Genomic DNA, 26,287 nt, shown 5'->3' on the forward strand with positions numbered 1-26,287 from the left:
GAGTCAGGCAGGGGGTATATGGTCTCGAGGGAAAAGAAGGCATGGTCAGAAATAGCTAATTTTATAAATCCAACAAGAAAGAGGTTACCAAGAAGAGAGAGGAATAGCAAACCAAAAGAAAACAAATCCTGTGGAAGTACCTCATGCTTCCCCACTTCTGAGTTTTTCTTGAATGATATAAAATAAAGCAGTTTTCTGTAAAGTGCTTGCTAATGCTTTATTGGAGGCCAGAAAGTCCAAACATTTTTGCACAAAATGATTAACAGCCATACTCAAAATTGTTTCATAATTTAAAAAGTTATAACTGACTGTAGCACTAAAAAGATGTTCCCCTATGAAAGAATTTGAGCAAATTCAAAAATGACAGAAACCATGTTGGTATGATTTTTTTCTTCCTTCTTCTTTCTTTTTTTTTTTTTTAAAAACATAAAGATTAAAAAGGTGGCTTTGCTATTTCAGCTGAAACAGAGATTATGTCTGACAGTATAGAGCCCTTTGTAATACAGCCAGAAATTATCATAGCATCAAAGTTCAAGCTTATGTAGTTATATGTACATGGAAGTGCTCATCTTCAAAGTCCTTCCCAGAACATTTTTATTAAAACTATAAACTATTTATAGTCGTAAAATGTTAAAATGTCAGCTTCACAGAAATTTTTCCAGTCTTAAGAAAAATTTAGGATATTCCACTTATCAGAAAATCCGAGAGTAAATGACTTAAAAACATCTAAGCAACAATATGAAGCCTCTCAGCAACTTGTTAGTTTCTCTGCTATTTAATATAGATATAATATGAATGACTTAATGTAGAAATGTTGCAGAATTAGTTTCAGAATACTTCCCAGCCTTAGAGGCTGTTGTCACAGCTGCTGTTAACTTTGTAGAATTTATTTGGGCTGCAATTTTCTACAGTCGTAGGCTATTTTTTTTTTAAGTCAAAAAATGATTCAGACATTTCAAAAAACGAGGCCAGACAAAATTACCGTCCTGGTCTTCAAGAAGAAGAAGAAAAAAACCCTAAAAATATCACAAAGCAAAGCAAAGCCACCGGATGAACACCAGTAGCCACTTGACTGCGATGCTGTAGTATGTCCTTGCTATGGAGTAGACACCCGAGACTTGCTGGGAGATGCCTTTTGCCAGTGCCATGAAACACTACCCAAATTTGTCCAACCTTTAAGTCATGTCCATCCTCCTATGGTCAGCCTAGACCCACGAGAACGAAGCTGATACATTCTCCAAAGATCTGGTCTACACCAAGCTTTGCAGACGTGTCTGGGAAAATAATGCTGTTTGGCACTCACCTAGTGCCTAAGGTTAAACGTGGTGCTGGTAGGAGGCTGAGCGCCTGGGGAGGACCAGGCAGGATGGCGACGCACAGGAGGAGCTACACTCAGAAGTCCCCCAGAACCCCGAGCAAAACCTACTATTTCTAGGTCTCGACATTTCTTTCCGACAGCAAACGAGCAGATGTGCATCACCTCTGCTGGGCTAGTCCCTACTGGAGGCAGCAGCCTGCAATTATGGCTCTGCGTGTGCCGGGTGGCTCCAGCAACAAGGTCTGGGCGGCGCAGCGGAGGAAAATGCTCGCAAAATAAATCTGGTGTGCCATCCTAATTCCACATAATAGGATTGTTGATTTTTTTCCAATTTGGGAAAATTAGCTTTTTTTCCCTACGCAGGAAATTCTATGCCTGTTTCAATCAAAGCCTCCAGAGTTCTCAAGAAGTAGAAATAACAACACACTCCGCTACTCCCAGCCGCTTCCTACCCTCTGGGTAGCAATGGCCAATGTGCAGCTGCAGTGGCTAAGCAGGGACCAAGGCTCGGCAGCCACCCTTTGCTGAGGCTGATGGCACCCCAAAGTGCTGGGGGTCCTCTGCACCCATCCAGCACTCACGTGATCCCAACCGATTACTTCCGCTCACTTTTCTTCCCTTTGACTTAAAAGCCCCTTACTGAGTGTATAGCACACCTTGTTTCTAAAGGCTCCTCTTTTTCCTTCCTTTGCAGAATTAATTAGTGGCTGAGTGCCACATATTTCCATTTAGACATTCCTACGATATAATAGTGGATACAGCATTGTATCTCAGGCAAAGCAAAACAGCTCACATTGAAAATCACAGCTATAATTTACTTTCAGATGACACACACATGATGCTACGCAAACATTATTAGCTTGATAGGTGTAAGTAGCAATTGTACCAGCATGGCAGCTCCATAAATTAATCTAATCAGGCTTAAAGTTAATAACCTCTTCATTAATCATAACAAATACTTTGGAAACTTAATTAGGAAATTGAATGCTGCTCCTAGGTTTAGCATGTCAGCATTTAGTTCTTCATGCTTGAAAACCAGGATGCTGCATATACTGATCTGCCCCTCAGAATAATGGTGAATCACCCATTGCACAGTCTTGCACAATCTTGCGATATGTTTTTGCTTCTCTCTCTCCCCAAACTAATGGTGAAAGAAAAAAATACACGGTAAAATTTAATAACTCGCTAAGACTCTTTTCCACATTAATTACCAAACACAGAATAAACACGCTACCTTGCAGCTACCAACAGTAAATGGGGACTATTGCACCCCTTCTGAACCACCGCAGCTCAGATTCAGAAAGCAGCTCCGGTATTTGAACTTCGTTAACACAGAATACTCCCAAGAATGCTTTTGATCTCAATTTCAGATTCCTGTGTGATTTAGCAGATCTGACAGTTATGAATATGTATTTACGCAATGTAATAAACTGCGATCTATTACAGGAGAAAATAGAAAGACAGTCTGCGCTGCTCTGGTTGAAAGAATACAAGATTTATTTCAGTGATAAACAATATTTTCTTATACTGTTCACTGCTGAGGCAACCTCGCTTATTTTTTGGGATACTTGTTGAAGCAACATCATATGTGTTTGTTTTACTCCTCTGCTCATTGTTTTACAACATGAAACTACTCTATTGGCATCAGGTGGGCTAAAAATTGGAGCTTTTCAAACTAATTTTGCAGAACTGAGCCAGGTGAAAATATCAGGACTGTATGCAGGCCAGCCTCCAGACTTCTGTGTCCCACCGAACTAAAGCGAGACTGATTTTCCAGCTTGAAGGAAAGTATGGGGGAAGAGTTCTTTCCAGCTTGCAAACCGAACTTTTGGAAAAACTTTGGAAAAAAAGTATGTGCATGCGTGTGTGCATGCAAGGTGCGCACACACATGTGCACATATGTATAAAATCAAAATTTGTTGTATACCAAATATTTTTGTAATAAAATTATGGCTCCCATGCAAATTAATCCTTTGCCTCTTTCATGTTATTCTCATGACACATGGGACACTGGTAAATGATCTTATGCAGAACATGAGAGAGACATGCTTCTTGCTGTTTTATTTTTAGAGAAATATTACCTCAAACGCCTAAAATTTTAGACTTGAGAGCAGTATCAATTTAAAAGAACAGATTTCCTTACTGTTTTTTTCTTTTCTTTTTCACTTTTTTTTTTTTTTTTTTAAGAATACCCTCTATCATTCTTAATGCTATTTTGTTTTGAAGGGAAATGTTTAAACTTAAAGTTTGTAAAATCTGTTTCACCTTTTCTCAAGCACAGTAAATTAGCTGCATTTATATTTTATGTAATTCTTCCAAACTGAAGCAGAGAAGAATGATACAAAAGTAAGGAAAAATTAACTGTAGAGCCACAAAAAGTCAAAGGATGATTTGTGGCACAGTGTTACAACACTAACTCATCTTTTAAATTAGCCGGTTTTCACTAGGGTAGTGTTCCTTTACCTTTGTGCCTAACTACAATATTCAGCGTTTCCTTCTATGTACTTAAAGGCTATTCAGCATCCTAAGGAACTCTAATTAAACTCAATGTGGCATCAAATGATGACAGGAAGTCACAGGGACATATAACTGTCCTTTTGTAGGACATACAATAAATACTTTGAAAGCCATTTGAGCTACTGAAGGAAGAAGGGAAGGGGAGGGAGAGGGAGGAAGTAAAATCAAAACAAACTAAAGATCACTGGTTACATCAGGGATGTCCAACAGCTGCACTAGCTACTTGCCAAAAGCCCAAGGGCCATTACTCTTTTGAATATCAATTTACATATAGTCTTAAAAGGAACAACAAATGCCCTATTTTGCTTGTAATTTCTTTGGTGGATTAATAGCAATTGTTTCTCCAAGCTGCCCAAACACAAACACCTGCTGCTGAGCAGCTAGCTTGCATTCACTAGAGCAGGCTGTGCTGGGGTCACTTTTTTTTTTTTTTTTTAAAAAAAAAACCCAAAGTCAGAGCTACATTTGGCTCCCAGCCATACGTTGCACATCCCAGAGTTGCACCTTGTGCCTTCACTGATGTGCTAGCTTGCCAGCTGTGAAAAACCAAGGCGCTGCTCTGCAAAGGATGAAGGAGGCTCTGCCAGGACACAGGCTGTGCCTAAGTCCTCCCCTACAGAAACCATCAACTTCCTTTAATATCCATCGACAAGCTAAATTTCTAAATTTTGCAAAGCAGGACCTTTAGGAGAGAAAAATATTCTTGTTCTTTGGTGCGCTGCCTGCTTTAGCCCCATATATAAAGGCAAAGCTGCAAGCCCTACCTTCATTATACACTGTCCAACCCATAAAACAGTATCTTGGTGGCACTGCTAGTCACAAGTGGGAATGTACTGCCTCACATTTAATACTAAATTAGTTTAACTGTAACATTATACAGAAGTGTAACTGATGGCCTCCTCTTCCTATGCTATTTGGAAACCTTCCTGCAGCAGCAGAGGAGTCCCATAAGGCTGGTTTCTTGGCTTTGTAACCAGGTAATGCAGTGCAAAGCAGCTCTATTACACCTTAAGGAGCTGGGGCATTTGATTTATAGGGTAGCACAGAGAAGGTAAAGCTTTCCTGGAGGTCTATTTTTAACCATCTTTTACATATATGTTTAGCATCCCATTGTTTTTTGGATGTCTGGACAATATGGATTAATGAGCATGAAACATTACCACAACCTTTTTCCAATATTCCCCACTGGCTTCCTTCCCTTGTTCTCTCATTCCTTTAAAAGAAAGAAAAAGACTATCACTTGCAATCGTACTGCCAGATAACAAGCTGCAGAAACACAGACACTTGTATCTACTCCCAGGTGCTAAGCATAATAGTTTAAATACACACCTGGAAGTTAAATTAGCCTTTTTAAGCCCACATTTCATTTCTATTTCTAACATTAAATAACAAACTGTAGTAGATCCTTCATCATTTATTTATTAAAGACTAGACAAGATTTAAGTGGAAAATCAAAGCTGAAGAAACAGGGTAATGTGGGAAGAAGCCAGGATCTAGCACTGTGCAAAGCAACCCAAACCAGTATTTCCTCTGCTCTTTAATTCTGCCTTAAACTACACATATTCTAGGTTTTCCTGAGCAAAATCAAATTATTCCAAACCACAAAAGTAGGTTAGGAAAAATTTTCTCTCTTGGTCTCCATAATAAGATAGAGGTTGCAGCTTCTTCTGAGTGTGCTCTACGGTTCTGGACAGACAAAATTTTCAGTAATATATATTATTTGTGACACAGTACACACATCAGCCCTACTAGGCTGGGTGCTATAGAGCCACAGTGAAAAACAATCACTGTACCCCAAAATTACAGTCTTGAAATAGATAAGGTAGAAGAACAGTATGAAAAATGAGGTGCAACAGCTGGTTCAGTGCAGGACCATGGATGCCTTGGTTTCAGTTCCCTCCTTCCTCTGCAAATTTCCCATCTCAGGCTGAACAGCTTGTCAAAAGACATTAAAATTAATGGGCCCAGAAGCAGCTCTGAGATTTTGGATCTCCATGCTCTGATGGGAGCCCCAGTCCTGCACCAAGCTGAAATCCAGCCTCCCCTCCACCCTCATGCCTTGCTGGGAGGGGTGAAGGGGGGAGGGAGCCCACAAAACCAAGACATGCAGGCTAGAAGAGAATTGCAGCATGTTCCAGCCAGATCCCAAATTGGATTGTCTGGGAGCCAGGAAATCTGCCAAGGCAAACACACGCTGTTTAATGTAGACCAGCCTAGGATAATCTGTGCCTCAGTTCCTCATTTGTAAAATAGGAAGAACATTCCCTGCTTTATGGGGAGAGAAGGTACATTAAACATTTTGAAATGATCTGATCCCACAATAACGGAAGGTGAGGAGATTCCTGAGATTGGCCATCTCCATTTTATGCAGAAGAAATGGAGAAAGAAAGGTTAAACAGCTTGCCACAATCACACATGGAGACAGAGGCACAGGCAGAAATTGAATCCAGATCTCTAAACTCACAGTCCAGTGTTTTAATCACAAAATACTACTTCTTCCTCGATTAAAGCCGGAAACCAGAATACAAAGTATGCGCTTATTCTGTAACTTCAAAATGTTACCACAGTATCTCAGAAAAAAATACATCCACTTCAGATATGGTCATCTCAGCCAAGTGTATAGTTTGATGAAATAAAAGGTGTGCATGTGGTTCTGCAGGAGCACCACCTTTGAACACCTGGTCCTTATTGGCCTGAACAGAAAAAAAGAACTCCTGAACTGGTATAACTTCATTGCACTGGGTATAAAATATTTCTGTCTGTGAATTTTAAGAAAGCCTTCTATGACACTGAAAACGTTATTATCAGTGGCTGAACTGGATTGAAACTAGAGGAGAGCATTTACACCATCCAAGGAGAGGGAGAAGATATAAGTTGTGTTGCTGATTGGAGGCAAGGAGAGCACTCTTCCCTTTTAATGCAATGTTGGTACCTTCACCTTGCCAGCCAGATCCAGCTTACAAACACATTTTCAAGCTCTCTCACAGTTACTGCCTTTTTCCTGGAAGTCCCTCAGATATGCGCAGGGAGGTGGCTTGGGGTGAAGTGCTCAGATGACCCACTCCCTTGCTTCCTCTTCCCAAGGGCCCCGTTGCCTCTTCTCCATCTTATAATTTCACAGCCATTCGTCACGTGATGAAAACATACTTGTCCCCATCATATGGCTGTAGGAGCACCCCGTCATGTCACACGGAAGGCCCCCACTGGGCTCAAAGGAGAGGTGTGCTTTGGCCCTGTGATGGGAGTGATGGGCTATGCAGGCCCATAGGGAATAAATTGCCTACCCCAGCCTACAGGTTCCTCACCAGTGTTTTAAACCTGAGGTGCTACTATTTTTTAAAGACACTCTGCTTTGTCTGGAAGAACTGCTTTTCTTAAATTCCAACTTTTATTCAACGAACTGAATTTTTAAATTTTTACTTTTGCCCCAAACTACTTTAATGAACCAAGGGATGGGAGAATGCAAATTTGTGCTGAATGGCTGGTACAGCAAAAATTCCTACCCAAAACAGCAGTGACTTCTGCTATGACTAGAGTGTTTCTTCCCATCTGTTTCTCCTAAGGATTCAGCATACAGGTATCAGTGACTCAGCTCAGAGCAGATATTAGTCAGGGTTTGATAAGACAGGGATTTCTTATAGTTCGTTCACATATTTTCTTAGACAGCAGGGTTCCCCTGCACAGGGCCCTGGAGGGAGACGTTTGCCTCCCAGCATCCACCCCGGCAGATGGCGGAAAGGTCCATCAGGGAAAACAGACACCACTGTAACAGAGCAGCTTCTCTTCAGCTGCACTTTGCAAGGGCTTAACTTATAACTACTTCTTTTGGCTCTGCTGTGCCTGCCTCACTTCTTCTAAAGCCTCATCAGATTTTCCAGAAGCCCTAGAGCAGGAAATATGTAGATATCTTCCACCCCAAGTCCCCTTCAAGGTGGCCCCATTACAGTGACAGAGTCTTAATGAGAATGCCAGTCACAGCTTCAAGTCAGGAAGTTGCATAGGGGGTGAGATTCAATCTTACAATTCAATTCAAGAGAAAAATAAGTGGGAGAAAAATAAGTGGGAGAAAAATAAGTGGGAGAAAAATAAGTGGGAGAAAAATAAGTGGGAGAAAAATAAGTGGGAGAAAAAATAAGAGCGGGAGACACCTGGTCTTTTAGAATAAGATCACCTTGTAAGAACAGCACTTTTGGAAGGAAAGGCAGCTGTTTCTGCCCTCCTATTCTCAGACTCCAAGACAGTAACATCTATCACTTGATTTTAAATTATGTTAAAATACCATTCTCTGATATTTGCTTCCCGGTTACTTTATTTCCACACACTTGTACCTTTTCAAATGGACAGCACGTCACTTTCTTTAGAAAGGCAAAAGTGGAAGGTGTTAATGATACAAACTGTTAAGGCATTATGCAGTGAGAGAAAGAATTCAACCTGCTGGCCAGCCCTCTAGTGTAACAGTCCCCTACCCCCTTTGGACACCACACTCCTTTGGACAGCAAAGGCTCATCAGAGCCTAGTTCTGTGACTGTTTTGATTTTCTTTCCTGTGTAAATCAATTTGTACTAGCTTTTAATGCTTTCAATGATTTTAATACTTTGGATAACCAAAGTAATTTGGATCAATTTTTATTTTTCCATTTCTATAGAAAAATCCCTAGAGATTTCTACAGATACAGACCTTCACAGAAAATAAAGCCATCCTCCACCAAGTGTACCCTGGTTTAAAACTATGTATTTGGTTTTAAATTTTTACTCAAAGATTTTTATGGAAATTTCTCAACTTCATTATCTGAAAGTCGGGGCCCTTTTATGCACTGGCAAATCGGACTGCATAATGTGGCATTTGATCTATGGCAATCCTTAATTGCTATATGATTCCTAGAAACCCACAGCAGAACACATGGATTACATAAAAATGCTGTGCGAGATGGTATCTACATAGGCAAAGGTTTCTTATCCCTTAATAATTCATTAGGTATAGTTTAAAGCTAAGATACAATGGTTTTAGGTTTCAGCACTTCCACTGAAGCGTATCTTTTGGGAAGCACTAATGCCAAGGGAAACGGCACTCGGGTGGTTCAATGCGCGGCAGTGCCGGGCGAGCGGCAGAGAGAAAGAGCCCTTTGTTCCCAGCCGTTCCTCCAGCGCTCCGCTCTTACTAGCCGCTAGCAATTTCAGTCCTCTTTCCCCCCTTTCCTCTTTTCGAGCTTACAATTCGACCTGCACTATTTAATACAAAATATTCAGTAAAAAAGCATAATCCGTTCTTGAAACCAAACCAAACCACCGCTGCCAAATCATGGCAGCTTACTTGCAAGAATAGGCAGGAGGCGCAGAGCAGAGGAAGGTGGGAACAACTGCGAGGCATGAAAAGACTAAAAATGAAAGAAAGAGTGTCAGAAGGAAGGACAGGAATTTGAGAAAGGTGCACAAAACCTGGATAAGTAGGAAGATGCCAGAAAAATCGAAACAGGAGCAGAGATAAAATGAAGCAGAAGGATGTGTAACCCTTGAAAACTTGATACGCTAAATCCCAGAAGACTTCTCACTAGATCCTCAGACCTGAACCTGTTTTTCTCAAGTTTCAGCTTTCCTTTCAGTCTCTCCTAGCGAGGATATTCTTCATTTCACCTTTTAATAACAGTTCCAAAAAGACCATGGCACAGCTTTCCACTGCTTCCAGTTACACTACTGAAACAAGTGGTACAGGACAGTTTTAGAGGTGTAATTATCCCCAGCTAGCTTCGGACCCAAATGACATGTACACCATTTTTTCCCACATAGAAATTTGATAGGATTTTTTGTAGTTATTTCTTTCTTTCTTTTAAACTATATTTTCAAAAAGATAAAGGTTGCTTTGTCAAGCAGTCAAAAGCTAGGAAAAGCCAGAAGTAACAATAGCTCTGAACTTTAATTCACTTCCCTTTCTATGTGTATGCAATACAGAAATAGCTATTTTTTTCATTCTATCAATTTTTTTTTTAAACTTACATTTATATTTGTATACATTGATAAAGTAATCCCTGGTGCAGGAGAAAAGGTTGGGAAATATTATATGAGGAAGAGAAAGAAGATTAATTCTTTGCTTAATAACATAAAGTGAATCAATGTAAAAACTGGGACTAGAGTTGCTAGCTTCTCACCTTGTGCTCACAACTTACTACTCTTTAACTGTATTTGAGGACTGTCTGCTTTGAACTGCAGGCGAATGCTTCACTGTGCATATTTTAGTTTCCTTTCTCTTGTACCAGTCCCCACTTTCCGACCTTGTAAAAGATCAGACAGCTTCCTGATATCTGACTATTTTTCTATTTGTAGAGCAGGTTTGTAACAGTTTTCTAAAGTAATGTGCTGTAAGACCTTAAGAAGGATTTTAGTGGTTACAAAAATGATTACTTTTTTGTACACTGTCATACCAAGAGCTGTTTTTAAATGCTCAGTAGTTAGCAATTGATTTTAAGAAAAATATGAAAGTCTATGATGTTGAAATCCTTTAACTTCATTTATATGTTCTGTGCATATAAAAATACAGGAATGTATACCATGTGATATTAATTTTTATATATGTAAGACTATTGTGTGAAGTACATGTAAGATGGACAGATTAGCGATCACCAGTCACCGCACTGCAGTTAATTAAAGCGTTTAAGGTTTCAAAGTAGGTGAAATTCCTGAGTAGGACTTTTCAAAATACTCATCGCTGGCCTAATTCTGTTCCCATTCAAGCCATTGGGAGTTCAGTGGTCACAAACGCTGATCAACATGATACTTCGGAGAAACATCCATGTGCCTTTTTGAATTTGCTTTTTCTCTTATTTTTAATGCTTCCACCACCAATACTGATTTTAAACAACTAACATATACAAGGGTCCCAGATAGGACTCCTCATTCTGGTAACTGAGCTACTGCAGAATCTATCTCAAGAAATTATGCAACGCACAGGATTTAAATTAATACTAACACAAGAAGCAACGATGATGAAACAGAACTGATCTATTTTCATCTTTATAACTGGATCAGCATGTGAGCCAAGGCAACTAACCAAAATCACCAAGTCACCACTGAAACAACCAAAATTACACTGACCACTCAAAACCAGGATGCCAGCCTCATTTTATCTGACCTTTCCAGTTATAATAATATGACATAGGTAAATTTACAACCGCAGCAACATAAGTATTTGACCCGTTCATTTTCAACCGCTCGTCCAACTCATGTAAATGATTACTGTTCAAACATGATGACTTTGTGGTATTTTGCTTCTCTAAAATATGAAATATGCAAGCAGAAGTTGCTCAAGAAATTTCTATCAAACCAAAACCCACTGTAACACAATGCTATCCTTGTCTGAGACAGCTTTGGCCATTCTGAGAGTTTTCGATCAAATTAAATATTTTTAGCAAACACACGGTGGTCGCAGGCAGTGTGCGCTGTGTTTACAAATGAAATTCCTACAGAACAAAATTGGTCAGAGTTCATTAAGTAACTTCCAAAAAGTACTTACTGCAGGTTGTGATTTGGGCTGTTGGTTGGACCTGTAAACATAAAACAAATCAGCATTGTTGACAGGTTTGACTCAAGGACAGCAGCATAAAAAAAGTCAATAGCAATCCAAGGCAAATGGTGTCTCTTTAAGGATGGCTTGCCTCAAGATTCAAACAAAAGCCTCTGGCTTCCGGCGCATAATTACATATTGCTATTTTCGAAGCCACAAATAAAAATCACATGAATCTTCTGGCCATTCAGGCAGCAACTTGAAGGGACCTAATTTTTGTTAAAATACGTCTCCTGCTATAAAAAATAGGCTGTTAAAAACACAGCGCGTCGTGCTGACAATATGCTGTCTTGACGCACCCCTTACCTCATACTAAACCCTATTAAACCCATCTGAGCTTTACTATCAGAGTTTATGGTATGGCAAGGGCATGCCCTTAACCTCTGTCATAATAGGAATAAGATACGATGCCCTGCATTTAATGAATCACCACAAAATAAACTAGAGAGTTAACTATTATTAAGACAAAATTAAAAGAGATTTTAGAAAAAAGTTTCTCGAATCTTTTCCCCACCACTTCAGAAACACTTGCTCACAAAACTTTGAAAAACACTGAACAAAAGCCTGGCTTTCAGCCTGAATGACCAAGCCTCCAAAACGCAATATAGGTGCTTCTTGAAGGGTGCAGTGTATCTTCAGCTATCGAAGGGCAGACTAGGAAGGCAGGTCAGCAGCAGAATGAAACCCCTCAGCAATGAAATGTTGCCTTTTTGGACTTTCCCCTGGCACTTCTTTATAATTTTTTTCTGCACTATGTATTTACAGACCATTACGTCTGTATTTACTTTCTTTTATTACCAGTAAATGGGTATCGAGTTCAACTGAGAAGCCGTGTGCTGGGAGAGAGGCCCTGGCAGTGGCTTTATTCATTTCCTTTCGCACTGAGAACTTTTTTCTCAAAAAGCACCAAATTCATTTCTCATTGTGCCACTGTGAAAACTAACACCCCGTCTATAAAGTAACCGGAGTGATTATAAAAGCCGTGAACTCACCGAGCCTTACAAACAGGACCCCCGTTGCCGTTATGGTCTTCATCCCGTTGGAAGCCACACACTGGTAGTACCCCGTGTCGGTGGTGTCGAGGTCCTGGATTCGCAAACGCGAACCGTAATCTGTTTTCCTTATGATGATCCGCCTCGGCTCCTGAACCAGCGGAGCATCGTTTTTTAGCCATCGGACATTTGGGAGGGGATTGCCTGCTACCTTGCAGTGGAGGATTGCGGTTTGCCCCTGGACCACGGTGATGTTGTTTACCGGCTCCAAAAAGGTCAGAAAGTAACCTGAAAGGGTAAAAGGTCAGAAAAGATCAAACTTCAGCTGGGCTGGGACAAGGTGCTGCCCAGAGCCACATTTTTATGAGCAGATCTTGGTGTCAGAAACCATTTGAGTTTTCCTTTAAACATATACTCCAAAGAAATAGCATTCGTTCTCCTAGATCTAGGATAGCATCGCACACCAGTTTGTCTTTCACAATTGACATCAAGTTTATTTGCAGTCAGGTACATACACACATTATGAAGTATGAATTAATACCATTACAATTCTAACTGCCTTCACAGGCACCTATTCTGCAGTGACTTTTTTTAGTTAGTTTGTAAGTCTTTTGGGAAGGAGTTTATGCCATAATAGAAAAACCCACTCTTACTCCATACAAAGAGCAATCCAGTTGCAACTACAGTAGGATATCATTATAATTTTACCACTTAATCTTCTTACACAGGCATGTGCTTGTCTCACGAATTGTTAAAATTGCAAAAGGTACTTTTAGATATTATTGATTTGCCTTGCCAGATACTCATCTGATGAGAGAATCTTAAAATGAACCTGATTTGGATAGGTTTGTCTTGCAAGTCAATTTTAAAGTTCATATACAAATTTAAAGAAAGGATGTCTAAATTGCACAAGTAACCTGTGATACAGATGGTAATTTTACTTGATTGTAGGCTGCCATATTTTACATCCAGTGCGAAAACAGAGCTAAACTGGACAAAGAAAGGCCTGTATGGATATTGAGTAATCAGGTTTCATGGGTTTTAGTGTTATAAATGGGAGCCAAAAGCTACTAATTTGTGAGCTGTTGAAAGCTAAAGGCTTGTCAAAAAACATGCATGCTGTATTGGTGATCTCAAGTGGTAAAAAAGGAATAACAAATGGAAGAACACTGTAAAAAATGCAGCAATCAAAATTTTTATCAGTTATTGTTAAATTTAATGTGGTGTTAGAAGTCTTGCAACTGACTCTCATCACACGTTGAAAGCTTGAAAGCATGTCGTTCTATTGAAATAATAATGAGATAGTCAAAACAAGTAAGAATAGCATCCAGCTGTCATGCTCATAGGTTTGCTTAGATGAATTTACACTAACTAGGCACAGAGCATAAAGCACACTTTACATTACACTGCATTTTTATGTCATCTGGATCCAAAAATGCAAAATACTACCAATACATTACAATTGGTAAGGCTTTGATGCATGTCCACATGTGCCATTTCCCATCAGGTAGACTATTTGGCAGCTGTTTAACTAGGAAATAACATTTTACTGTGCAGGAGTCCAACGCCAGAAATGTAATGGTTGACGTTCTCAGTCTAATTGCTGAAATACCTGGAGAAAATTGATGCTCTGCCTTGATCTGTGTTTGACATGACCATGAACCTCAGTTCCTCTGTAATGGCTAGGTACAGCACTGGAGAGGTGAGCAAGTGGTAGAAGCAGCAACAGAATACAGTGAACTGGGAAGCCGTCGTTTTGCTGGAAATCTGGGTCTTACTGGTTATTACACGGTTATCTATAAGTGGTCTTTCAAAAGAAATCCTGCTTTGATGGACAATATGGAAATATAGTGCAGGCAAGTGTAAATTTAGTATGCACATAGAAAATGAAGTAAAAAACAAAAGACAAAGATAGCGATACGAAATTGCAAATTTACAGGAAAAATATTTTGCTGCCCTCTTTTCTCATAAAATGATAAAGTAGTCTGTATGTAACTTCACCTCAGTTTTCCCTGCTCTTAGGCTACAAACCTTCAGTGGAATTTAAAACCTTTTGACAGAACACAAAAGACATTTGTTTTTCAAAGACCTTCAACACCTGGTTAAAAAAAAAAAAGAAAAAAGACAGAAAGAGTACTCAAATGTTTTCTGAAATGTCATGCTTATTTATTGTGGTTTACAGTCAAATTTTACAGCTGTAGAATTAGAATTAATAAGATGACGTTCTTGTGGGTAACACAAATTGGCATATTACCTTGTTATTACATGGAATAGAAACAATTTACTAAAGCTTATTGATTTAAGTTAACAATTTGCATACATCAGCATTTCTATTAGGAAGCATGACCCATCCTACTTACAAAGTGGAAAAACAGTTTCCTTGACTATTTCACCTGTAACTCATTATTAAGAAGAAAAAAACCCACTTGTTTTGTCACTTTTTCATGATCTGTAGTTTATTCTCAAACAGTGCAGCTGAACCACAGAGTAGGGCCAAGAAGAGAAGAGGAAGATAGCTGAAAATAGCTATTAAATTCACTTATTAGGGCCAAGGAATATCATTAATTCAAGATCAAACCCCAGGTTAAGCCTCGCTGTTATTCCAATTAAACTAGAGTTACCGTAGGAAGTAATTTGGCCCATAGCTTTGAAGCAATCCAAAATATTTCACATGCATTTATGAATCAGACCCTGTTAATAACTAGAACAAAACTATTATCACAGAAAGCAATGCCAGAGATTTATGGCCAAATTCAGCCCCGTGTGATTAGATGCACTTCCCCTGGAGTCAGTGTAACTGAATCCATTTCCTGCAGGTCAGGATTTGGCTTTAGTTCATTATTTCTCCTGCCAATTTTGCAGGCATTTTCTGCAGTGTTTTAAATTACCCTGTTATTACAAATTGAGGAATAAATATTTTAACCTGCTGAACTTCGAAGCACTAGTGTTTTCTTCAGAGTTCGGCAGAGAAGTTCAGAAACATTAGCGCAACACGCTACCTATCCGCTGCCCGGGCCAATACCCTGAAGTGCACAGGCTTTGTTTGGGACTTTCATTTCCTCTTCGAGAAACGATACCCAACTCTGGTGTTTATATACTTACTAAATCTGAAGTAGCTGTGCGACAGAGCGGCCAGCCATTTGTTAAGCTGCCCTGTTATTTGGAGTCCACTTTAGATAACCCATAATTGCAAATCTTTCAAACAAAGTGGAAAATTTAACCGACTGTATTCTTAAAGAATGTTTTCCTTATTTAATTTCTGTGGCGATAATGAGCAGTTGCTTTTTATGATGCATGGCACGCCACAAATATTGTGTGGGTTCCAGTTTGATGCAATGATTTGGGGTAAGAACAAGCTGTTTCCTACACTGACTTGGGCACCTCAGGAATACCCAACAACACACAAAGCAAACTTTTGCAATGTATCTCTCTCTGTCTTAATAAATATCTGTTTGGCCAGATATGAAGGAAAATGAAACATTAAAGCACTAGAACTTGTATTCTATTTAACTCAAGTCCTGTATTTTGTCCTGTATTTTGTACCAAACAACTGGATTTTTTAAAATGTGGAACAGATTTATTAGTCTGTTTTGTTACGGAGTTACCTATGAAACATAGAATAAATACTCTCTTTAAGATGGTTTGGGCTCACTATGTTTAAATAGTATTACTAAACTTGTAAATGTCATAATACAAAAAATTATACTTCCTTTGGGATATGGATATTCAAAGATTTTGTTCTTAATCTGAGTATAATGGACAGCAGTTTTCTCTGTTATATAACGATTATTGTTAAAGACTCTTTTCTGTGGTGGCCTTTGTTCCACAGCCCCCTGAAATAAGGGAAAACACTTCCTTTGCCTTCAGTGGTCTTTGGCTTGGACATCTGTATACTTAAAGAATTTCAAAAGGAAAAGCCCTCTGATGGATATTTCTGCATTTGCTGTGGGCAGAGGTGCTCTAAATTAAATTTCGTTTGTTATGGTTTCCAACATAGCTTACGAATGATACTAACAGTTTGTTTTGCTTGAACAGAGTAAAAACTGTTCTGTCAAGATGTTATGAAAGCATAATACAACTTAATCTATATATTATGGTACAGTATGATACCCTAATGTACCCTATGAATAAAGTAGTTTAGGGAAATAACTGACATTAACGTTGGCAAAACTCTTTCCTACTTTGAAACGCCTTTGTTAGGTTGCCAGTCCTTCATGTTTTAAAATGGAATAAATTTGATATAAATATATCAAACAGAATTCCACAGCAAATTCAGATTAAGAGGAAAAGGCCATTTTGTGCATTTTGGCAAGAATATAACAATAAAATTTTCCCACATGTGATAAGAATGTCAAATTATTGTCATATGCACAAGTACACGTATTAAGCTAAAAACATAAAGGATGCAACTGTCACTGTGTCCCCAGATGCATGTTATTTTTCTTAGTTTTATTTATACTATTCTGGCACTTAGAAGTCCAAGTTAGAAGTTCAAACCTTCTGTGCTAAGCATAGCATAAACACAATACAAAACGATTCTTCCTGCTTCTGTTTTTTTAAGATCCTAGTTGTGATTTACAAGTTGGATCTGTCCCCGAAAAAAATTCTTTTTAAATCTCCTTAGCTACTTTGAATCAACTTAATTCTGGCTTATCTGATTTTGCTTTGAGTTTTGATTTCTATTCTTCTTTTTGTTCCTTTTTGCCTTTATTGATTTTCAAAAATAATTATGCATTACTGATTTTCAAAACAGCTTCAGGATGGTCTCCCTGAATATGCTCATAGTACTTATTAAAAATTTGTAACTCTTTATCTGGGAACTTCTAAATGATTCATGAGTCTCATGAGATGGGAAAATATCACCAACCTTAATTTCCAAATGTGGAAACCAAAGCAAGGAGTGCTTAAGTGACTTGCCAAATTTACACATTGACTAAGTGGTAAATCTGTTGGATACTATTCCAAGTTACATGTCTTCCCATGTTCCCGCCCTGCTATAGGAATGAGATAATTGTGCCTTTTTGCAGAACAGTTGATTCCCTTTTCTTCCTGTACCACATAAGGGAAACAAACATATAAAATGTCTAATTTCTGAGAAAGGGATGGAAAGTTTGAGTCTTAAATTGCTGGATACATGAAAATACAAACAAATTCTTCAGAGGAAGTAACAATAATAATTACGCTTGTATTTAATCATCTTTTAGAACACATCTTTCTAGATAAGACATATATATATTTAAATAATTTTAAATCAAAGAATCAAAAAAATTCCATAAACCCATCTGTTCAAGATTACAGAAGACACCACAACTTGCAACACTGTTAGCTTTAAATGTTAAAAATTTTAAACTCAGCTGCTTAAAAAGAAGGAAATACCTTCTGTCTGCATAACTGCATATGATCTAGAGCATTTTTAGAATCATCTGTTAAAACTCTCCAAGTATTTTGATACAGTGTTCAAAACCATTAAAAAATAAAACACATTACCATTTGTTTAAAAAGCAATTTGGTATTTTCATTCCCTCACCCCTTGCTTTGTCTTTTATTCTCCTTCCCTGTTCTTTTTTATTTTTTTGCCTTCGAATAACCCTTTCATCACATTCTGAGATATCAGTAAAAGAACATGAGATCCCTCACTGCAGTTTTTTCAAATGACAAACAACTTCAATAATGGCATTTTTTTCAGGTTAATGAAATCTCATTTCCAATAAAAAAGATTTTCTTTTTGGAAAACATTTTAAGTAGCTCAAGTAATAATATTTCAGTCAGGAGAAAATTAAATCATTTCCTATAATAAGGCTTTTTTTTGTTGTTGTTAATAAATAAGAAAAATCCTACACACACAGAGAAATGTGTGTCTAGCCTATAGAATGGCAGAATATTAACATATTAATGTTAAACTTACTGGTGCAAGGAATGGCTTCTTATGAATACAGTAACAAGTATAAAATATTCAGACAATTGTCAGAATATAAAGAATATCAAAGCATGCCACAGTGTTCTGGGTTTATAAAAGAACCAAATGCAATCATAAGAGGAAACAAAGGTAAAAGTTACTAAAATTCAAAGCATTCTTTCTAGAGATGTGTACAGCAATATCACTAGAAGCACAAGAGTCTGTGATGTTTTGACCCATGTCTCCTAGCTTAGCTGGTGCCTGGAGTCCAGTAAAGTGATTCCTGCCACAAATAAACTGTTTCTGGAAAAACACTGAGAAATGCCATCCTAATAAGGAGGGGAGAAAGATGTCTAAGAATCCTAATTTCTGCACAGCCCCTCTTCCTAAACACTGTCCCCAAGTCTTCACCCCTCTCCTGTATTTAACCAACACATGAAGATGAGCAATCTGCAGCAACATATTGGAGCCAGGTTAGCAGATGGAAGAGAAGCTGGCAGCCCTCCCAAAATACACATGAGCAGTTGAGGAAACTGCACTGAACTACATATCACCACATAGTGTTTCCAGATGAAGTGATACCTTTACAGCATAATTTAATCACATTATTGCACCCGGTCTTCCATATTATATGTGATCTCAGTGTACAAAAACGCAGCCACAAGCATGTAAAATAAAGCAATTTGGATCACATTCACTTAAAACAAGCAGCTGGACACTTCAGATGTGCTTTGGAACAAATTACAGCCAATTCAGGAATGAAGCAGAATTACTATTGAAACATTGCTGCAATCTGAACATGGTCTCCCACAGTTTCTGAAACCAGTGTAGACAGCGGGGTTAGCTTTCTCTTCTTTGCAGAAGGAAACTTATTTTTGAGCAATATTTTCCCATATTTAAAGGGCTGAGCATCTCACCTAGCCTAGTTTTCTAAGTCTACTGGGTAGTATGGTCTTGCTTTCTTGCTTTCTGAGCTTACAGAGGAAATTGTGAATGGAGAGTTACCTTCTGTCCTAGGCTGCTGACCCATTCAGGAACAGATCTTGGCAGGGGGTCACAACAGTGCGGTTGGGGCGTGCACTGTCCTTAGGGTCACCAGTTGTGCGGATGAAAAGCCACTACCTCTGGAATATATATGAATGATTCCTGACATGTAACCTCATTTCAAATCAAGGTAACCAAGACAGTCCAATCATAAGTGGGTTTTATTGTATGTGTTTTTCTTGACCAAGAAAAAAACCCTGCAACTTGAAAAAAGAAGTATGTCGAACAAGAGCTCAACATCTTGATTCAGTCAAAAAAAAGAAAAAGAGAGAGAGAGAGAGAGAGAGAGAGAGAGAGAGAGAGAGAGAGAGAGAGAGAGAGAGAGAGAGAGAGAGAGAGAGACTGATGAAAAGACGGAGCTTTTCCAAGGGAGCTAGAGTTCCTGGACTGACTGGTGGAGAAGCCACACACTGAAGGTCAGAGGCTTCAAGCATTGCGTCTCCCAGAGCATCTCACCTCACTGAATGTCTCAGCTGCTGCAAGTTGCTCTTACTCATGCACTTGTTTAACCATTAAAGCCCCAACACCTCTGCCAACAAACAGCATTTCTGATGTAAGATTTTACTGGCAGCTCATCCATGTATGAAGAGTCAGTATCGTACCCTTTAATATCTTCCCTAGGCATGTTTTAAGAGTATGAAATTGCGAGCAGTGAATTCCTCTCTGATGTTCTATGTAACACTGCGCACACCAGCCGTACTCATCAAAAACAACACAGCTGGTTTCCACTTGTGACACAGTTGACATCTCTTTAGTTTGTTTGTGATGTCTCTGCAGAGGAGTAGGGAGCTGACACAGTCCCATCTCAGAGCGGGCGGAAAGAGACTTTTTAGGAACCAGGAGTTTGTTGTAACAGAAAGCCACTAACAATCACTGGATTGAGATCAAGATCTGAGGAAAGGATCATCTTTGCAACGATTCACTGGTGTGAGAGGAGATTTGTTTTCAAATCCCTTTACTTTTACTCCAACGTATCCAGTAGACCTAAGTTCTTCTACAGCAAAAGCTCATTGCTCTACGCTGGTTCCCAGGGAAACCGAGCTCAGAGGCAGCCTTGTTCTGGCATTTCAGGTGCTCACTTAAAGGAAATGGGTAAAAGTAAATTCTCCTTATAGCCCTGGCAAAGTCAGGGTCCTATCCCATCAACTTCAGAAGGTTAATTTCACTTGAAAGAAGAGATGTGCAACCTTTTTTAAATGCACGATTAATAATATCTTGCTTAACCTTGTTACTTCTTTGGAGACAGAATCATTTTCCAAGACTTCTGGAGGAGACGTTGATCAAAAACTTAGTAAATAGGCCTTAATAGTGCCAAAAGTTAGATCTATTTTAGAAGAACTATTATTTTCAAGCCTATATTGCATCAATTCTGCCATCAAGGAGAAAGGAAAGAATAGACGTCAAAAGCCAATGAGACTAACTAAACTTTCCACAAGAAACGGAAGCAGGATGATGTGATGTAAGAAGCTGTAGGATTCTTTTTAAGGGTCTCATGGTATGCACAAAGTCTGAAACAGAACTGTGCAACGATTCTTAAAACAAAAGCTTCATGCAATTGTGGTATGATATAGAAACACGCAGGTTAAGATTCAAACCAAAGAAACAGAAAATATGAACCAAAGGATTTTTGCCTACTTGGAGAATTTTGTAGCCACAAAAGTAAGAGGAGCAAAATGAGACCATTTCTAGACCATGCATTCTGAAAACTAGCAAGTGATTCTATAGCAATGAGTCATATAAGAACAAGGGTCTCTCTTTTTCTGAAGGAAATACAAAATCCTTATGATGTAGAAATGTTTGAGATGTGATTAATTACTTCCTCAGACAGGTATTGCCTGTGGCCCTGCATGAAAAAAGGAAATAAATGCAACTCCTTTCCGGGCAAGAATTTAACCAAGCAATGTCACATAAAAAATCATTTTCTTTCATGTCTGCAGTCTTAAAAGTCCAGACATAACAAAAGAGCAGAATGGGACTAACTTGCCAAGTAAACAAGTCTGTTGGACACAGTTAAAGATTAAATGTGGACCTTTTGCCATCAAAAGTGGTGGGTACTTGAGTGTGGAGTGGATAAAACAGCTATAGCATGCAATGCTGCTGACAGGAATGACTGTGTTATTTAAATTTATTCCCATAACAGAGGACAACTGTTTAAGATAATCTGTGAGCTTCAGGAATGGGAAGAGGGTTGGGAAGAGGAGTGCACTGAGTCTTCCTCCCACATAGGAGGGAGACAGCATCCCACATTGATGATCTCTAGGAACCTAGTTAGAGATATGCAAAAATAAACATGCCATTTTTAAAAAATCCATGCTATTTTTTCTATCTAGTTAAGGATAGAAAGTAATGGAAAATTAATGTAAGGTTCTGAACAATCTTCCAATAGACATAGCCAAGGTAGCAGATTAACTAGCTTTAAGGTGAAGTACGATAAAAAGGATTACATTATATGGGGTACCAGGAGAGCAGAAACTGTATTCCAAGGTCTTATCAAAATTTAATGCTCTTATGAAAGAGAAAATCCAAGAGGAAAGTCTGGCCAGCATTGCAGAGCTTTTTAGACTTCAGCATGTTCTCATCTTGCTGAGACTGCTAACTATAAGGCAGAAGGCAGGTCAAGTTCTTCATGCTAACGAAGCTGTCATTTTTGCTAAGTATAACGGTTGACTTTACTGTAACAGTGGATCCATAGTAAGAAATATCTGTATCACAATTAAGAAAGCTAAAAACTGCTCTTGCATTTCTTCTGTCTCACACTTGCTTCTCACATAAAACACTGAAATTGTTCTACTTTAGGAAGTTACACCACATAACTGGAATCACATTTTGCAGTAAAGATGCACATTTCTCAATGAGAAAACTTACAGAACCAAGAATAGAAATTGGATCTATGGTTCAAGTGTTACAAAGTATAACATAAATTTATGCTAACCAACAAATTACTAGAAATTTTGCCATTACGGTCTGCTTTAAAAAAATCACTAACACTCAGAGCTACTTAAAAAGTGAGTGTCCTTATGTTGTCATGCGTTAGATTTAACTAGCTAAAACAAAGACATTCAGAGATACTGATTCTTTAGATTTATACATAGACAACAAATGTGGTATAGTACTTTAAAAACTGAAATTCTTTTCATGGCAGCCACCTGAGAGACAATATGGCAGGTATTTACAACAGCCCTCTGTATTTGGTCAATCATCTAATGCCTCAGCATAAGCCTTAAGAACATGTTTACAAATTAATTTCTATAGACTCCTGAAACCTAGTTAATATCCCTGTTTAGAGTCAAGGGTATGAAGTTGCGTGAGGCTACCTTTCTCACAGGCATTTATTCACAGGTAAATCAAGCAAACGTGTAACAGGATTTTGCTGGTGCGTTCTAAAGTATGCTTACACTTGAAAAAAGAGTATTGGAACCACAGTTAATTTTACCTTTGGGTGTTGGAATTGGTCTCTCAAGTCCATCCACTTGACCTAAGGGGTCATTTGAATCCGGAATTTCCATTTCACCTAGGAAGAAAAAAAGATTGTTGAATTTAGGGCTTAGGTCTTTCTCCTTTTTAACAGCATTAAGATGGTGAGTTCTGCAACTCATTCAGTCCAAATCCTGGTCCCACAGCAGCACAGAGGAAACACCTACTAATAAGGAGATCAGGATTTATCCATTGCAGATTAGAAAACTTTCCTGTAATTCAGTTCTGTGGAACAACTTATGCTTGACGAACAGCATTAAAAAATACATTCCAGTTCTCACCTAAACAAAATTCACAGTTTTACAAAGAACTCAAACATTTCCTGAGGCAGCAGGGGCCCAGCAACCTAAGCAGTACCATTGCAAGTAAAAAAAGGCATAAATCTGCTTTTGAAATGACATTACAGTAATTCAAATTCTATTTTCACAGGTTTGACTCATCACCTCTGCTGGTTTTCTTATCCTATGCTGTAACACACTTCTAAACAACATCTCCCACAAATGAAAGCTTAATCATTTAATATTTTTCCCTGAACATTTTATTACTTTTCCAGAAACTGAGGTATACTGAACTCATCACCACCACCAAAGTATTCCTAACGGTGATGAAATGAGTATCTTTTTGCTTGTCCTCCTTAGTTGTACCTAAAATATCTCAGCACAAGCTACAAAAAATGTTTGCTAGCTCACAGTACCCACAGAGCCAGCAGAGAACATTTAGAGGGTCCTTTGCTCTTGCAGGTCTTACAGACACTTGACTAATTATAAACTCTGGGTTTTCCTGGCCCTTCTTCCTTTTAAAAATACCATTCTATGAGCAATAGAGCTGAATTTATAAGTCAGATAAAGTTACAGCTTGCTTTTACTAAAACAGCTTCTCAAATGACATCGCCTATATTTTTGTATCCTCAGTAATTTGTACTCGCTGTCCTGCAGCGGCAATTGCCTGTGGGTGCAGATAGCAGGATTTACACATCCAAGTCCCTGCTTGCTTCAGCAAGTTGCCAAGACACAGCACGCAAATCTAAGGTCATCAGCATCCGAAGTGACAAATCTGAAACTCGTTGTAGGTAGTGCTTTGGCAAGTGTGCAAACTAGATAAACTACATAAAAGGTTCTCACTCTTCCTTTTGTGCCCATTCCCCTTCTTTCAGAGTAAATAAACCCCACAACAATGTTGTAGCTCTGTGTCACAGCACTGACACACAGGTACCCCATCTCTATCCTCCCCCCGAACTCTTACAGAAGAGAAGAACTGAGACTCACATTTTTTTTTCCTGTTATACTTCTGCCCATTACTTGAGAACAGAAGGCTTAGACAATTTGCCTGTAAGTTCACCAGGTGAAACACTGGAAGCAGAGACATCCTCTACTGTGCAGCGAGTCTGAAGTTATTCTGTGACACTACTGCCACCTTGTCATTACTCCATCTCTCCCTTCTCCCACTGCGTGAGGCTACCAGCCCCACAGTACTGATGTCAAGTGAGTTGTGAGCTCGTTCCCAGGCACCCCAGTGAGAGCAATGGGGAAGATAGGGCTCTACCTATGGTAAGACACATTCCTTTGAACTGGAACAGCTGAGGCATGGGCAGACATCATCTACCACTCCTGGTCCTGGGCTACAGAAGTTTGCTTCTGCAAAAGGGAGGAAGAAATGGGAAACAGGTGGCCAAAGGCAGTGGCATCTTAAATTGCCATTGCCAATTCTGTCCCAGTTGGTCTTTACCCCTGAGTGAAGTGCAGGGCATGGGGCAGACTCAAAGCCTGATTCTCTACTATACAGAGGTTTTGCTGATTTGTTTGATTTGGGGCAAACTGATAAATGTGTGATAGTAGAAATAAATCACCTCTTGTTTTCACCGTGGGGCAGCATGGCAAGTTCACCTTTATTCCTTTGCTTCTGCTTGACCTCCTCTGGGTCCCACAGGGAGTTCAGAACGGGACACCACCGTTTACCTTAGCAGTGGAGCTAAAACCAAGATTTCAGATGAGACATTGGAATAACAGGCAGAGCAATGGTTCTTTCAGGCCACATGCACTTGGCCCATTCAGGTGATCAGAATCCACCAGGATTTATGGGATAACACATTATTTATAGAAAACCATTCTCAGAGACATTTGATTAGCTTAGATTCAGTCCTTCTCCAGACTCCCAGCTGCCCACAATCTGAATGCCACTTCTGCTTTAATGCCATGTGCTCAACTTTCCTTATGGTGGTTTAGTCATTCCTTTAGTCATTTAGTGGGATTCATAACAGGAAAAGACATTCCAAATTTAGAGAAATGGACACAGAAATGTTTCCTCTCCTTTCCCTCCTTCCAAGGTCCATATCTCTTGATTATTTAAAGCTTTTCAGTTAAAGATGGAAAGAGACAAGAGCAGTTGCTGATTTGAAAAATGTTTCATTAGTTTTGTGTGATTCATACTTCGGCTTGCCATGTTTACGTCTGGCAGGAACATTTATCTCCAGATGTGCTTTATCAGAAAGCATAATTACAAACCACAGACAGCACCTACCAGCAACGTCTTGATGACTAAGCAACACAAAAATTGAAAATCCTTTGTGCATTCTGTAAGTTATAAATAAAAACCAGTTCCACCTAAACTGTTGTTTTTATGAAGGAAATATTTATGTTTTCTATACTCTAAACTGCAAAATTCCACATAGGCAACATTTATTATGCACTCTCAGTCTTAACCCTGAAGTTTCTGAACTCCAACTTAAGATACTATCAAGTTATTACCAACATGAAAAATTATAAGCTTTTTATACCACAAATGCTGCTGGATCAGATTACCAACAAGTCACTACGGCCAAAGAAAGCTTCTTCCTCTTGAGTTAATGAGTATGAAAGAATCCTGCAGTCAAAGAACTGCTCAGAGAAAAAGTCCTGTCTACTTCTATTGAATAATTTTCTCTAGTCTTCCCGATTTTGAATTCCAAACTTAGTGCATTTTTTCCTGCTATGAGTAAGACCATGGTGCTGTGCCCAACGGATGATAATCCTTGTTGCCTCCTCTCCTTCATTATCCCAACCGTAGCGCAGATGCAACCGTTACATGCCATCATTTCACTGACTTGTACAAGTCTGCACCCTCATATTTGTTTTAAGGACACAACTACACAACTGTGCTCCTGCCCACATCTCTGATTCTTAACTTACATCCCTTTTCCCATTTTCCAAGTTTCCAGCCTGGGTATCCCATTTTGTTTTTCTTCCTCCTATTTTTGTATTTTTTCCTGGCATTTTTACATGCTCTCCTGCTGCCAGAATGGTAAAAAATACACAAAAGTAACTTCAGATGTCTGACTTCCATGTCCGTCAGTCTTGACAAACAAGCAACTACTGTTAAGATAAATCCTAATTGTTTATTAAATTGATTTCAGATGCAAAGATAATAGACACTGGATAGTCGCATCTTTTGTATATATATGACAACTCCAGCATTGTCATACAATACTAAGAAAAAAAAGGTAACTTGCAAGTGAGC

General features: G+C 38.9%; 1 protein-coding gene across 4 annotated transcripts in view; it reads right to left on the minus strand.

Annotated features, from left to right (window-relative positions):
* Positions 1-26,287, minus strand: part of LOC112978760 (tyrosine-protein kinase transmembrane receptor ROR2) — a 150,203-nt gene that overhangs the window by 22,353 nt on the left and 101,563 nt on the right. For 3 of the 4 annotated variants that reach the window (XM_064499834.1, XM_026092448.2, XM_026092449.2), the window contains exons 2-4: positions 22,755-22,832; positions 12,382-12,669; positions 11,339-11,369 (exon numbers count right to left, since the gene is read on the minus strand). In XM_064499834.1, the coding sequence (XP_064355904.1) occupies positions 11,339-11,369; positions 12,382-12,669; positions 22,755-22,832 (397 nt within the window). Of the gene's footprint in view, positions 1-11,338; positions 11,370-12,381; positions 12,670-22,754; positions 22,833-24,641; positions 24,737-26,287 lie in introns of those variants that run through there. The other variant, XM_026092450.2, reaches the window with a different exon arrangement.

The sequence above is a fragment of the Dromaius novaehollandiae genome, chromosome W (genome assembly GCF_036370855.1).
Source record: "Dromaius novaehollandiae isolate bDroNov1 chromosome W, bDroNov1.hap1, whole genome shotgun sequence".
NCBI classification, from domain to species: Eukaryota; Metazoa; Chordata; class Aves; order Casuariiformes; family Dromaiidae; genus Dromaius; species Dromaius novaehollandiae.